The 14469-nt window shown below is 36.9% G+C and overlaps 1 protein-coding gene across 5 annotated transcripts in view; it reads right to left on the minus strand.

Moving 5' to 3' along the window:
* Window positions 1-289: 289 nt before the first annotated feature.
* LOC106538409 (spermatogenesis-associated protein 7) overlaps window positions 290-14469 on the minus strand; it is a 51147-nt gene continuing 36967 nt past the window's right edge. For all 5 annotated transcript variants that reach the window (XM_087717791.1, XM_087717789.1, XM_087717787.1 and 2 more), the window contains 5 exons: window positions 14083-14143; window positions 10707-10753; window positions 8715-8792; window positions 6117-6171; window positions 290-2903 (listed from right to left, as the gene is read on the minus strand). In XM_087717791.1, the coding sequence (XP_087573917.1) occupies window positions 2778-2903; window positions 6117-6171; window positions 8715-8792; window positions 10707-10753; window positions 14083-14143 (367 nt within the window). In that variant the 3' untranslated portion in view covers window positions 290-2777. The remainder of the gene's footprint in view (window positions 2904-6116; window positions 6172-8714; window positions 8793-10706; window positions 10754-14082; window positions 14144-14469) is intronic.

Genomic DNA, 14469 nt, shown 5'->3' on the forward strand with positions numbered 1-14469 from the left:
ATTTGCTTAGAACAGGACTAGGTAACTAATATAAATTAAGTAATCCCCTAGAAAGCAACAGGGAATTTATATGGTGCATTCATTTTAAATCATGCTGTCATTATATTGATTTTAAATTTGTTGTGGGTATTTGTATATAAATAAAATCACAGTTAAATACAACAGAGAGTTTGACCTATCGGTAAAGAGTACATATTCTGTCTGATCAAGTCTTGGCTCTTAAGGGAAATGCAGGAGAGAGAGAGAAATCTTAACCTTTAAAATGTAAAGCAAAGGAGAAACATTTCTCTTTTTTTAAAGGTTTTTATTAGGTAAACATTAAAAATGTTGGACATAGTGTGACATTTCTGGCATAGTCATTTCTATAGAGTTCTTAGATCTTACAACAATAACAGTTTATATCCATTACATAGATATGTGTAATCGGTCAAATTACCTACCCATTAATCCCTTTCGTTATATAGTTACTATCAATACATATACATATCCAGTTCATATAATATCCATACCATATTTCCAATTCTTAACTTATCTGTGTTTTTTTATGCCAACCTTTTCCCCTTGTTTCTAACAATCATTATCATTTGTCCCAGATTTCCTGGTATTCGGTCTCACTCTTGTCCTTGAGCTCTAGAGTCAGTCTGTCCATTTCTGTGCATGTTAGTATCTTATTTATTATTTCTTGTGAAGGAGAAGAAACATTTCTCGATGTGTTTTCACGCATATGCATAAAGAACATTTATCATAGGTCTGACATTACAATATTACCTATAGTCTTCACTTAACAACTCTTTGAAGTTACAATGGATTTTAAAAAAGCTATTTGCAACCCATCCTCAAAGTTACAACTGCTACACACATACATATGCATCACAGTCATGTGATCATATTTTAGGCACAACCAACTTGCATTTATGACCAGTTGCAATGTTCCCACCATCACATAACTGCAATCTGCATTACTTTTTTGGCATTTTTCATCAGAAAATGAGATCCCTGCAATGGATGCAAATGTTAAAGAATTTTGAAATCAATCACTTTGGGTTTTCTGATATGAATTTCATTTTCCCCAGTTGTTTTCATTCTGATAAAAACTGACACTGACTCTTTGGAACTGAGTTAACATAAGGGAGGTTGCAGACTAGCGTGGTCACCGTAAGAGGAATATCTACTTGAACAATACTTTTTTCCTATATACATATCTAAATGTGTTCTGGAAGGTTTTCCAGCTTCCTAGAGGTACAGCATGTTTAACTCAGCAGGATTTCTAAATAAACGTTTACACAATTTCACTATTAAGATGACATGTAAATAGACTTTAATATGTATTTAATCTCTCTATGCCCATCTTTCTACTGTAAAATATAAGGCACAGGTAACCATTTCAAATAACTGACATTAGGAGTCACCCTAAAGGCTGTTGGATGGGCACACAAAAAATTGTCCCAAAGGTGCTTTTTGAAACATGACCTGGATGACTGACAATCTCCAAAGACAAAAAATAAACCCATAATTTTTTAATGATCAAAATCCCTCAAGATAATCAAGTCTTGTTAGTTGATTATATCACAATATATTGATGATTCAAGAAATCAGCAATTGGGTTTTGGTAGACCCATATTGGTGACCCTTTGTTTATATCATCTTTCTATAACAATGCAGTGATACATTAATGAAAACCGTGTAAATTGTTTATATAAATTGTATATATCACATGATGAAAAGCTACTTTAAAAGTCTTAATGCTATTTAAAATAAAAGCTTACCGCCTCCTGCCAGTCACCTCCCAAAAACCTATTAGATCCCACAGACTAGGCCTCCTCCGGATTCCATCTGCCGGCCAATGTCGGCTGGCGAGTCCCGGGGGTGGGCCTTCTCTGTGGCTGCTCCGGCCCTATGGAACGATCTCCCCATTGAGATCCGGACCCTTACTACCCTTCCGGCCTTCCGCAAAGCAACTAAGACCTGGCTGTTCCGGCAGGCCGGGGGCTGTTGAATTATCCAGCCCCATCCGATGTTATGACTGTTGCTGAATTTTTTAATTGTTGTTTGTATTTTTGTACCCCCTTCCCTTCTTATTGTTAGCCGCCCTGAGTTTTCTGGGAGTAGGGCGGCATACAAATAAATCTAATCTAATCTAATCTTTTCATCCAGATAATTACAACAACGAAATAATAAAGATCAATGTACGAATGCTGCCAGATAAAGATGATCCGAATTATAAATTTATTGCTTGATCTCACAATCTAAAATCTGAGTTGGTTGTTCTGGTAGAGCTAAGATTGCTAGGTTTCAAAAATCTGGACAGACCATTAAATAGCAAATAAGCTTTATCTCGTTCTGTCGAGATAAGTTGCATGAGTTGCAATTCCAGAACTGCAAAAATGTGGAGGAGCAATAGATGGCAGCGAAGAAACACAGAAAAGTCTAAGTCTCCAAATTGTTGTCTAGATATTTATAGTCAACATGTGCTAATTCTCTATTCAAGGGAAGTAGGTTTTTAAGTATCTTAGTGTGAGCTATTTAAGTACAATTATGTCTCTAAAAGAACAGTGCCAAACTTGCCTATAGAAGGATCAGTGTTCATAAGAATTGAGAACCTCATTAATACAGTCTACAAAAATACTTGTGCCTAGAGGAATTTAGAAATCCAATTTGTATTAGCAGATTCATTAAGGTTTATCTAAATTGCTGTCAGCGTAGTATTTTTTCCTATGTTTATTATGAAATCTTTACTCTTGTTTGAATACGGTACTTTAGAAGGCTATAGATAGGGCCTATATGTAATTTATATTAAAGCCACTATTCCCATGTTTCAAGGCAGTGTAACTAGATGAATCAGGCAGCTGAGTGTCAATGTTCAAATCTTCCACCAGGGCTTGAAAAATTCTTTGTATTTTTACCTTTAAAAAGTGGGGAAAGGGAAACAGGGAAGAAAAGAAAGAGATTTTTTAAAATTGGACTCTTAGGATTGTTTATTATTACTATAGTTATATCCAAGTGTTTAGCTCAGACTAATTTCTAGAAATATCTCCTGCACAGGCATAATTTCAACCTAAAGAGCTCCCAGTATCCAAATATGTCATTATAACTCATGCAATGTGGTAGCTCATAATGAATCAGAGATGTGCAATCTAACTTTTCTCTCTCCTTCTCTTCTTTCTAATGAAGCTGCAGTTTGTTTACTTCTGTTGCTTTTATACCCCAATAACATGAATAAATCTGAATGTCAAGTACATGAACTTATAGGACCTCTGTAATTCAGAGCAGAAATGTCCAATTGGAACCACATACAAGCTGGAAAGCTTTGACTGTACAGCCTAGACGTTTTGAGATCTGGTGCTCCATTCAAGCTGCCAACAGAGTTTTAATTTTTAATGTGAACCAAGAGGAAATTAGTTAACTTATTAGACACAGAAAGCTGATTTTATTATCAGCTTTCAATTAAAGCAACTTTTTTTATTTATGTCCTGTCCGCTTCTTGGAATGTAGCTCTCAGCATGCTGTTCAAGACCAAATTTGGCCCTCACCTCCATAAAAGTAGTGAACCCTTGTAGTAAAAAAACTTTCTCGAACTTTCTATTTCAGAACTTTATCATCAACTAACAGAATTTCAAAGAAAACTGGATGTTAGGGACTATCAATTTACCTATTGGGGTGCTTGTTGAACGCTGCAGAATATATCTTACACATTTTGGAAATTGCAGGAGGAAACCAGTATTAGCACTTTTACATTTCTCCTGATGTACCAACCTTCACTTCCCTAAGGGCAGAAGATATTTAGAATAATAGAATTGGAAGCTCTTCTAGTCCTACCCCTTGCACAAGAAGGAGACAATACACCATTCTGGACAAATGGCTGTCCAAGCTCTTCTTTCAAAACCTCCAGTGTTGAAACACCTGTAACTTGTGAAGGTAAGCTGTTCCAGTGGTAATTGATCTCATTGTTAAGAAATTTCTCTTTAGTTCTAGGTTGGTTCTCTCCTTGATTAGTTTCCACCCATTGCTTCTTGTCCTGCCTTACTACTATACATAACTTTTGCAAGAAACATTCATGCTACCCTACAAATCAGTACCCTATCTTTATGAAAGCATTTGTACATCTTAATAGTTTCTCCATAAATTATTTCCCCATCTTCAGTAATATTCTACCAATATATAAATTTATTTACCTTGCTACAATTTTCATAATTTATGTATAATTTGCTAATATTCATTCCTGTCAATCACAACTGTCTTAGTTTTGATAGATTAATTTTCAGATCCATACTTTTTTGCAGTTAGACTCTTATATACCGCTTCATAGGGCTTTCAGCCCTCTCTAAGCGGTTTACAGAGTCAGCATATTGCCCCCAACAACAATCCGGGTCCTCATTTTACCCACCTCGGAAGGATGGAAGGCTGAGTCAACCCTGAGCCGGTGAGATTTGAACAGCCGAACTGCAGAACTGCAATCAGCTGAAGTAGCCTGCAGTGCTGCATTTAACCACTGCGCCACCTCGGCTTTTTATTCCATAACAAGCTAGATGCTTACTGTAACAAATTTAGAGGGCTACTATCACAGTTATCCATTTCTTTATACAACAATATTAAAAGCTCTCTAGATCTAAAAGCTCTCTATAGTTGTGGGATGTCACCTTAAAAAAGATGAATTCTAGAGCGCCTGGTTGAGGCACATTACAAATCAATTGCCTTTAATGAATAATTTTTGTGAAGTACCGTAATCTACAGAAATCAACCCAAATTCTGCTCCAATTGTTCTTTAATAGATTTTGTATAGCCTACTGAATGCTATTTACACTATTGTCTGAACATTACAGTTGCTGAAATTGCCCATTCTATCACAGTGATCCCAAAGAAAGCTACTTTACCATCCAATTATTCTGCAATTACCTAGATTATCACATCATTGTCTTTATAGAGAATCTGGTTAAGTCTCACATAACCTCTGATTTTAGAGAATGCTGATGAAGAATGCCAATACAGTTTTCTGGATTTATTTATTTTTTGCCCCATCAGTTTTGGAGATTTAAGTCTTCAAGGCTTACATGAGAAAACCTGCTTTTTAAAGGCTAGTGTTTCAGCAAGCTAATAAAAATGTAGGGTTCTTTTTCCTTCTCAGGAAAGAAAAAAGCATGGTAGGACAAATGACCAAATAGATCTAAATCTAAATTGTCTAGAGTAGGGCGTTGAGTTGTGGGTTGGACTAGAAGGTCACAATCAATCAGAATAGAGCTGGAAGAGACCTGGGAGTTCTTCTTGTCCAATTCCCTGCTCAAGCAGGAGACCCTATACAATTTAGATAAGTGACTGTCCAGTCTCTTCTTTAAGAGCCTCCAGTGGTGAAGCACCCACAACTTCTGAAGGCAAACTGTTCCATTGGCTGATTGTCCTCACTGTTAGGAAGTTTCTCTTTAATTCCATTAATTCTCTGTGACCACAGTTGGAAAGCAAACTCTGGAACTGATAAACATTGGGCCAAAGATTTTCTGAAATTAAAGTCTGAGATATTTCACTTTTTTAGGCTTAGGACAACAGTTCACCTTTAGTGGCCCACAGGAGTCCATCTTCTAAAAAGTATATATTTCAGATAGCATAAATTAAATCTTTCTGGCAAAATTATTGCATGTGTATTTAACACATCCGCTTTTCTCACATGTATTCAATACGTGCTTTGTACCATCAGTACAGGCTTCATGCTAAAGAAAATACTTTGAAACTTGGAGAAGTTGAGCATTTTCCCCATGGCTTTACAATTTAACAATGTATGAAAGGATCCACCTCTCATAAGTAGAGGGTTAAACATTTGCTGTGACCTTATCTGTTGCGTCAAATGCCAGAAATGAAAAATCCAAATATTTGTTGCAGGAAGGATCCTCATTTGGCTATTCCAAAATGCAGATTGCTAACTATTCAATCAAACATTGTTTTGTTCAGTTGTACCTTTCCTTTTCAGCTTATTACCCATATAATTCATTTTGTAGCTATCATTTAATGTTGGGACCTGGTTTTCTCCTCCTAATTAAAAAATGTAGTAGCCTAAATAATATAAAATTTTCTAGACATGCATAAGACTATTCCTGGAATACATTGCAGTGTTTATGATTATTACTCACCTCATCAAGGTCACACCTGTTGATAATATGCATCCGAATTATATCACCTAATGACCTTAAAAGGAAAGAAAGAAAAAGAAAACAAACTACATCAATAAAATAACACAGACATTATTTTATTTTCAAGGCACTTAAAAAATACAAACTGTTGGATCTTCAGAGTCACCTAAGAATCTCCATGTTATTGTTATCCAAAGATAAAACTGTCCCCATGAAAAACAAGATCAAAGATAATTTACAGTGATATGTCTAAAGGAAGATAATTTAATTTTAATTCAATGGATTTACACCAAAATAAATGTGCATTGATTTAACAACCCACTCATATTTGCCTTATTGACAAGCCTCATTGAATAAGCCATGTATTTCGACGCAATATATCTAATATTTGCTGAACATCATCCACCAACACATCATCTATATAAAGTACATATACAATCATGTTTCAGGCAATCACATTTTAATTCAAGCATTCTATATATGAATGCATAACATGAAACAGCATTCAAACAATTATCAATGTTGTGTTTGAGCTATTAGTTTCTTTAGCATTTGGCCTTAAAATTAAAAATGTGTAGCATTGGAAGGAATTTAAATTTCCCGAAACAGCCCTATTTGTTTTGCTCAACTAAGCACAAGAATCCAAATGTTGATGATCTATTTAGTTTGCACCATGGAATAACCATTTTTGTGATAACTGGAACAACCTTCCCCAACCTTGTGTTCTTCCAATTATTGTCAGTATTCTTTCCGAACCTTTGATGTTGCAGTTGAAAAAGTTCCAGAAAATAGTAAATGTGATTGCGATGATTTAAAAAATATGATGTACTCCATTGTTAGGAGAAGAATCAAAAGGGGTCTATATCAAAAGCATTTTCACAATGCAGAACAACCTTTAGCCTAATGAAGCTACTGTCCTACCATATGCTACAAAGGATGATGGGAGATAAAAAAATTTCTTTTAAGCTATATTGGCAAGCAAGGTTCATTTCCAATGTCACCTACATCATGGAATTCATCATCCATTTTTAAAACAATTTAATTAGAAGTAACATTACTCTTGTGGGTTTTGCTTATGTTCTGTGATATAAGCAGAGGCGGTATTCAGCCAGTTCTCACAGGTTCTGGAGAACCAGTAGCAGAAATTTTGAGTAGTTATGAGAACCAGCAAATAGGCTGGCCCAGCCCCTGCTGCCTCCCAGCTGATCTTCTATTGTTGACCTAAACAGGAGAACGGAGCTAGAAAGCAGGTTAGTGGGGTGGGGAGGGAATGGGGATTTTATAGTAACCTTCCCCCAGGAGTGGGGAGGTAATGTGGATTTTGCAGTATCCTTCCCCTGCCACGCCCACAAAGCCATGCCACACCCACAAAGCCACACCCACAGAACCGATAGTAAAAAAAATGAATCCTACTACTGGATATAAGTACCTCCATACAGAAAGTGGGGATATGTACTAAACAAATAAATTTATCATCAATAGCTATATTTTTTTAAATAATCTTTATTGGTTATACAATTTTTTTAAAGAGTAAAACATACAAATACAAATACAATTTTAAACATACCCCCCCCCCCCCCGCAGTGACAGTCATTCACAGCCCAACTTTTTTTTCCTTCCTCATTGTTTAGTCTCTAAGCCGCATCTTCTCATTACAAAATTCAGGGATCTATTACAATACCCATGTTCACTTTTAGTTCCCATTGTTAACAACTGAATAGCTATATTTTTAATGGAATAGATTTTACTTTGCCTCATGCTTAATTTACTAAAGTTACTGCAGTAATATTGGCTACCCTGATACTAATACAATGCTACTTTAGATATCTTCAGTCAAATGAGTTCTTTAAGTATGTAATAAAACAACTTAAAACTTTGAAACACATTCCACTGTTTGCATTTTCCATCTTATTTTTAATCACATGTACATGTGTTGGAATTGATGCAAGAAGTGTCAAACATGTATGGTATTGTCTAGCCTTACGTGTACAACTTTCATGGCATCTTGGGTTAGCCTTGTAAAGAATCATCATCATTCAAGGAAAGAGGGGTGAGGAAAAAATTAGCTTTCCCTACTGGGGCGCTGATTACCAGAAAGCTAAGTAATAACACTGGGTTCTTATTCTTTGAATAAGATAAATTGAACTGATACAGGAAGTTAGTTGGATTGTAAGGAGCAAGGGAACCATTGCAGAGCTATGAATTTAAACTGCAAATTGCCACTATTGCTCTTTTGTTAGAGCACAGGCATCTTACAAAGGAGCAATTAAAGTATTCAGCATCTTGAAGAAGCAGACAAGCATTTGAATTTGCTGACAGAAAGTTTGAAGTAAGAATTGTATTATTGCTGTTAGGACGAAGATACAACAGTGCTTTGTTAGAATTTGTTTAGATTGTCCTACATTTACTATTGGATCATTTTACATATTGCAATTTTAATTAAAGAAAGGTATCTATTGAAATCTTTACCAGTTTTTTCCAATTTTGACCCAACACAGGTGGAGGTTAGGCCAACATGAAGAAAATATTTCATCTTAGGAGGACATGTTTTACATGCTATGTACAGAAATAAATTATTTTAAAAAATATCTGACTCACTTCTTCCAGTAATAACTTCTAAGCAAAATATAATTTGTAACTTCTTGAAGCAACTGCAGGTACTTCAACTCTTCATTTCTTAAAAAGAGAAACAAAAAAAGAATATCTGTGGAAAAGCAACTCTCGTGTTTTAATAATTTTTTTTCTTCCTACAACTTACTTACATTAAAAATGGCAAATATTGTTGAAATGAGTTACCTGAAAGTCGGTCTAATCATAAGGACATGATGTCAATTTCATCAACTTTACAGCCCTCCAGATGACTTCAGCTTCCAGAATTTCAACAATCATGCTGGTTTAGGAATTCTGGGAGTTGTAGTCCACCTATCCACTGTCCATGATAGGGAAATAGCAAAACTTGTGTCATGATGTCATTACACAAATCCTGCAACATATGTTCCTGTGTCAGACAGCAGGATGCAAATACAAAATAATGAAGTTTGGGTCACAGCATCAACATATGGAGCCATCTCATCTGTCATTCTACTCAAGAGGTCTATTCACATGTCTGGAGATTGTCAAGGATGCTATAAATTCATAGCTGCATTCACACTGTGTTAAATGAAGGATTTTTTGGGTCATAGTTGCATTATGTAAAAATATCACTAAACTATAGATTTGCAGCTATAGCCCTTGAAGACTGAATGCTGCTGAGGAGAGGTCACTCTTCATTCACCCCAAGTGTTGACAAAGTGTGCGGGAGAATACACAGCTCTGTTTTCTCCATCTGCCCTTGTCAAAGCCCAAGGAGGCATCTACCTAGATGCAGTGTCAGGATCAATGCTCTTCTGGCTTTGGCAAAGACTTTCTTATACCTCCTGCAGTGTTTTTTTAAAATCACAATGAACAAAAAAGAGTTCCACATCATTATGAGATGTAAACATACAAAACCTGTTCAGTAAGCCCTAAAATAAGCTTAACATTTTGTTAAAAATGAAGGGGAATAAGTAAAACTATCTCTCGAGTCAGTTTAAAAAGGATCACCCAATCTGGTGTTATTATGTCCTAAGTCCTCCCCAGAGCCAAGTGCAACATCTGGCCACCAAAAGGTTACCCAAACTATTGTCAGAAATCCATTAGGTAAAGGTAAAGGTTTCCCTTGCACATATGTGCTAGTCACTCTAGGGGGCGATGCTCATCTCCGTTTCAAAGCCGAAGAGCCAGTGCTGTCCAAAGACATCTCTGTAGTCATGTGGCCGGCATGACGGAATGCCGAAGGCGCATGTAACATTGTTACCTTCCCACCAAAGGTGGTTCCTATTTTTCTACTTGCATTTAACATGCTTTTGAACTGCTAGGTTGGCAGAAGCTGGGACAAATAATGGGAGCTCACTCCGTTACGTGGCACTAGGTATTCAAACTGCCGACCTTTCTGATCAACAAGCTCAGCGTCTTAGTCACTGAGCCACCACGTCCCTATTAGGGCAAAACCTAACAACTTGCATTAGGGCACAGTGTGATAGTGAACTAGCACTGATCCCAAATGTGGTTTAAAAAGACTTTTAAGTTCATCGTTTTGACTACAGTTCTCCATAAATTTAAAATAACTTTCCCAACCATACTAGAACTAGGAAAGAAAATGGCACCTTCTGTAAGCAAAGGGTGCACTGCTCTCTAACCACCACCCTGCAGAATAAGCATGGCAAAATCTATTCTGAGGGCTGCAAAAGAGAGATGGGTAGTCTGCATGGAATGCCTTCCTGATTTTTTTTTTTGCATCCCTGATGTTGTCTTTGCATATCATCTGCTCTCATCTTTGAGATGGCAATATTAGCACAGATAGATTATTTATCCTGCTTCCAGACTCAGAAGCATCAGGTTGTCCATAGGAGAAGCCAGACTACATAGGCCTTTGCCTGGGTCATTCAGAACCCTTGTTAGGTTCTTACAAAGGAGTGGTCTCTATATTTTAGGTTTCTTGAAACAGCCACAATTTTAATCTTTTGCTGCACAGGGAACAGTGTTCTTATTCAAAATAAATGCAGAACTCACTTTTCACGAAGAAGTGCTTGAATAGTAGTTGAGTTCCCGGAATGTTTCTATAATTTTTAAACACAAAGAAAAAGGCATAAGCAATTGCTTTATCTCATCCATTGCTTTACATTGAGGCTGTGCAAATCATTGAATAGATATTTGCTTTGGCAAACATTTGTTGCAAAACAGCCATGTTGCTTCACTTTGCATTGCAAAGTTTTAATGAATGCTGCAGAGGACAGGTCACTCCTCATTCACTCCAGTGTTGACAAAGTGTGCGAGAGAATACAAAGCTTTGTCTTCTCCAGCTGCCCTTGTCAAAGCCCAAGGAGGCATCTGCCTGGATGCAGTGTCAGGATCAGTGCTCTTCTGGCTTCAGCAAAGTACATGTACGAAATAACAATAAGCTTCAAGGCAATGCGAAATCCTTCAAGGCAATGCGAAATCCTAGGTAGCTTCACAATAGTTAGCTTCACAGTAATTACATTTTGAGCATGTGTGCTACACTGACTATTATTTGCTTTTCGGCAGGGGGGGGAGGAATCCCCAGTTTGAAAGGGCAAGATCATAAGACACAAACTGTCTCTCTGGAAAGGCCTTAATTGATAAAAGGAAAATACTTGCTCATTTTCAGACACAGGACAACAAAATCAGCTCTTAAAATATAGAATGTACAATATACATTGCATATCCTTTATCTGTATCTGCATGTATTCCTTCTGTACACCCACAATGATTCAAATCCAGTTTGGATTTCTGCATAGATCCTGCATGTTTTTACACTCCCTGTGTTTGACAGGATATACGTAATTAGGGACACTTCCATACCACCATTTTTATTCCTCTGTCTGACACAACATTGATCTGAAATCAATTTCATTGCTGCTGATCCTCAAATTTACACACACACACACACACACACACACACACACACACACACACACACACACAGCACCTCTGCTGGTGATTTTGGAGTTTCTCTAGAAATATGAATGGTTGGTGTTAGAAGGAGAATCTGCGAAGCTATTAAACCTTTGCTCCCTTTAAATACTGGTGAAAAAACAGTGATTCCCCAAGATGCCATCATGTTTGAATCTTTGCAGGAAGCTGAAAGATGCGATGAAAGAATTCTGCCAACAGGAAACTAACAATGGGAAACAAGCTCCCACAATACAGCAATTTGCCTTCCAGTCACAGAACTCATATTCCCATAAGGGACATATGTTCTTGGTCACATATATATGGAGTCAAAAAACCCACCTCCTTCCTCTGATGAACAAAAAAACCCTGCCCCATGCTTGGTGCTCTCTGATCTTATTTGCTTTCAAACATACTGTATCATTACCCAACTAGGTAACATCATCAGGGAGAGTAAATATGGGGTTTTACTTTTTGTTTATAGCAATAGCAGTAGACTTATATACCGCTTCATAGGGCTTTCAGCCCTCTCTAAGCGGTTTACAGAGAGTCAGCATATTGCCCCCAACAATCTGGGTCCTCATTTTACCCACCTCGGAAGGATGGAAGGCTGAGTCAACCCTGAGCCGGTGAGATTTGAACCGCTGAACTGCTGATCTAGCAGTAGCCTGCAGTGCTGCATTTAACCACTGCGCCACCTCGGCTCTTATATCCAATAGCTTGTCCGGACAATTTTGATGAGAGTGTGGATTGTTCCTTGGTAGTGCCTTAATTACAGCATTGTTTTCTCCTTGATTGTTTGCCTAGCACTAATCCCTGCTTATCTGGATGTTGGCTGCTGCACTGAAGGAAATATTCTTTTGAATACATCCTACTGTATGTCACAAATAGCTGATTATTTACCAGATTGGTCCAAAGGCTTCACACTCTCAGATGTGAATGCCATATCAAATTAAAGACAAATAGAGATTTCTTGTGAGCACATGGAAATTCTGCTGTCCAACACAAACATCATAAAAGCATGATTCTTTCAGGAGGCCCCTGGTCAAAAAGAACCCACTAATATGCTGCATTCTTTGTTCCCTGGATTGTTGTTTTCGGGTTTTTTAAACTGTTATATTGTGTTCCTCACTTCTTCTGTGTGCTGCCTTGAATTGCTTAACACTACAAAGCACACATACACACACACAGAGAGAGAAAGATTCTGACCATATTCTGTTTTGTTTTAAGCTATTGAGTTAGGCCACAAACCCAACTAATAACAATACCAGCTGTACTTACTGAAAAATTGATGGAACAAAATATTTTGCAATATCAGAATGAAGTACTGTATATATTGTACAATCAATACCTTTTGCTTTAAAAAAAAAACAATTATGAAAAATGCCAATAATGGGGTAGATCCCTGATAGCTGTTTCTAATTCGGGATGTGTGTGGTCTTTTATACCTATAAATACCTTGGGTGATGAAGATTTAAAATCTCAAGATCCTAATCATTTTTTTCAGTGATATTACAAAACTCTCTGGCTTCTTAAAAGAGGCAGTAGGTATAAACTGTCTCTTTTTGCTGTGGCTTCTGCTAAAAGAACCCCCTAACCACCATTTGGTACTTGGCTGATGTTTTGCAAAGACATGATACAACCAATGCTAATATATAGTGGGAAGAGACAGAATAATTATTGTGCTAAATGTTACATGAATACACATTTGATACTAAATACTCCAATGAAGTCCTTGTATTATCGCTTTCCAAACTACTAGCAAACTGTTCTCTTTTTCTGATGTTTATGTGTGGTAATGACCAAAAAGCAAATGAAAAAGGGAAATGTTAATTTCAGACTTGTGCTCCCTTGTTCCTTTAAAGCAACTCTGCACATCTGCTCTTAGACTACAATTACAGATACTGTCTGCAAATTATGGAAGTTTTAATTCTGCATGTCTTTGGGAAAATCTGTTTCAAAGGAAAGCAGCTTTTTTCTGAAAAGGAAAATAACAGTGTGTTTCTCCCACATAATTTATGACTACATTAGTGAACACCTGATTTATGTTTTTACATTTTCTTTTAGGAGAGAGAATTCTGCATTGGATTGAGTTATGACTTTTATATGTTTCTAAACATTGTTTTCAAAGCAGCTCTGTAATTTTATGTCTACCATCACGAAACACCACTGCCATTATCCACTCTGAAATACCAGATTGTCCAAAGAAGTACAGTTTTAAATTGCTTTCATAACTAGTTTTACTTAGAAGAATCAAATAGCATTGTTCACAACACAATCTAATTCGTGTCTTCTCAGAAATTAGACTCCCTGAATCGAATGAGACTTCGTTTCCAAGTGCATGTGAGTAGAGAATTCAAACTTCATTATGGATAAATAAAAAACTGAGCAATGCCCAATACGTTTTAATACTAATGTTGATATTTATGAATGTTACTGCCTGGGTAATTTAATCCATTACTGAACAATAAGAAACCTTGAGTGGATGGCATGGAGGGTTTTCCGTATAAGTTCTTAGCCGCTCATTATCCATAGACCTGGAAGATGAAAAAAATAAAACAAAATATATCAGCAACAATGACAGCAGTTTAAAATTTACTTGTCTGAAGCTAAGATTGGTTCAGCTTCAGAGGTGGTATTCAGCAGGTTCTGACCAGTTCTGGAGAACCGGTAATGGAAATTTTGAGTAGTTTGGAGAACCGGTAAATACTACCTCTGACTTGCTCCACCCCCATCTATTCTCTGCCTTCTGAGTCCCAGCTGATTGGGAGAGAATGGAGATTTTACAGTATTCTTCTCCTACCATGCCCACCAAGCCACACCCACAAAGAAAATTTGAATCCCACAACAATTCAGCTTCACC

This window comes from Thamnophis sirtalis, unplaced genomic scaffold (assembly GCF_051295495.1).
Source record: "Thamnophis sirtalis isolate CommonGarterSnake01/CBP01778 unplaced genomic scaffold, rThaSir2_p1.2 scaffold_6, whole genome shotgun sequence".
NCBI classification, from domain to species: Eukaryota; Metazoa; Chordata; class Lepidosauria; order Squamata; family Natricidae; genus Thamnophis; species Thamnophis sirtalis.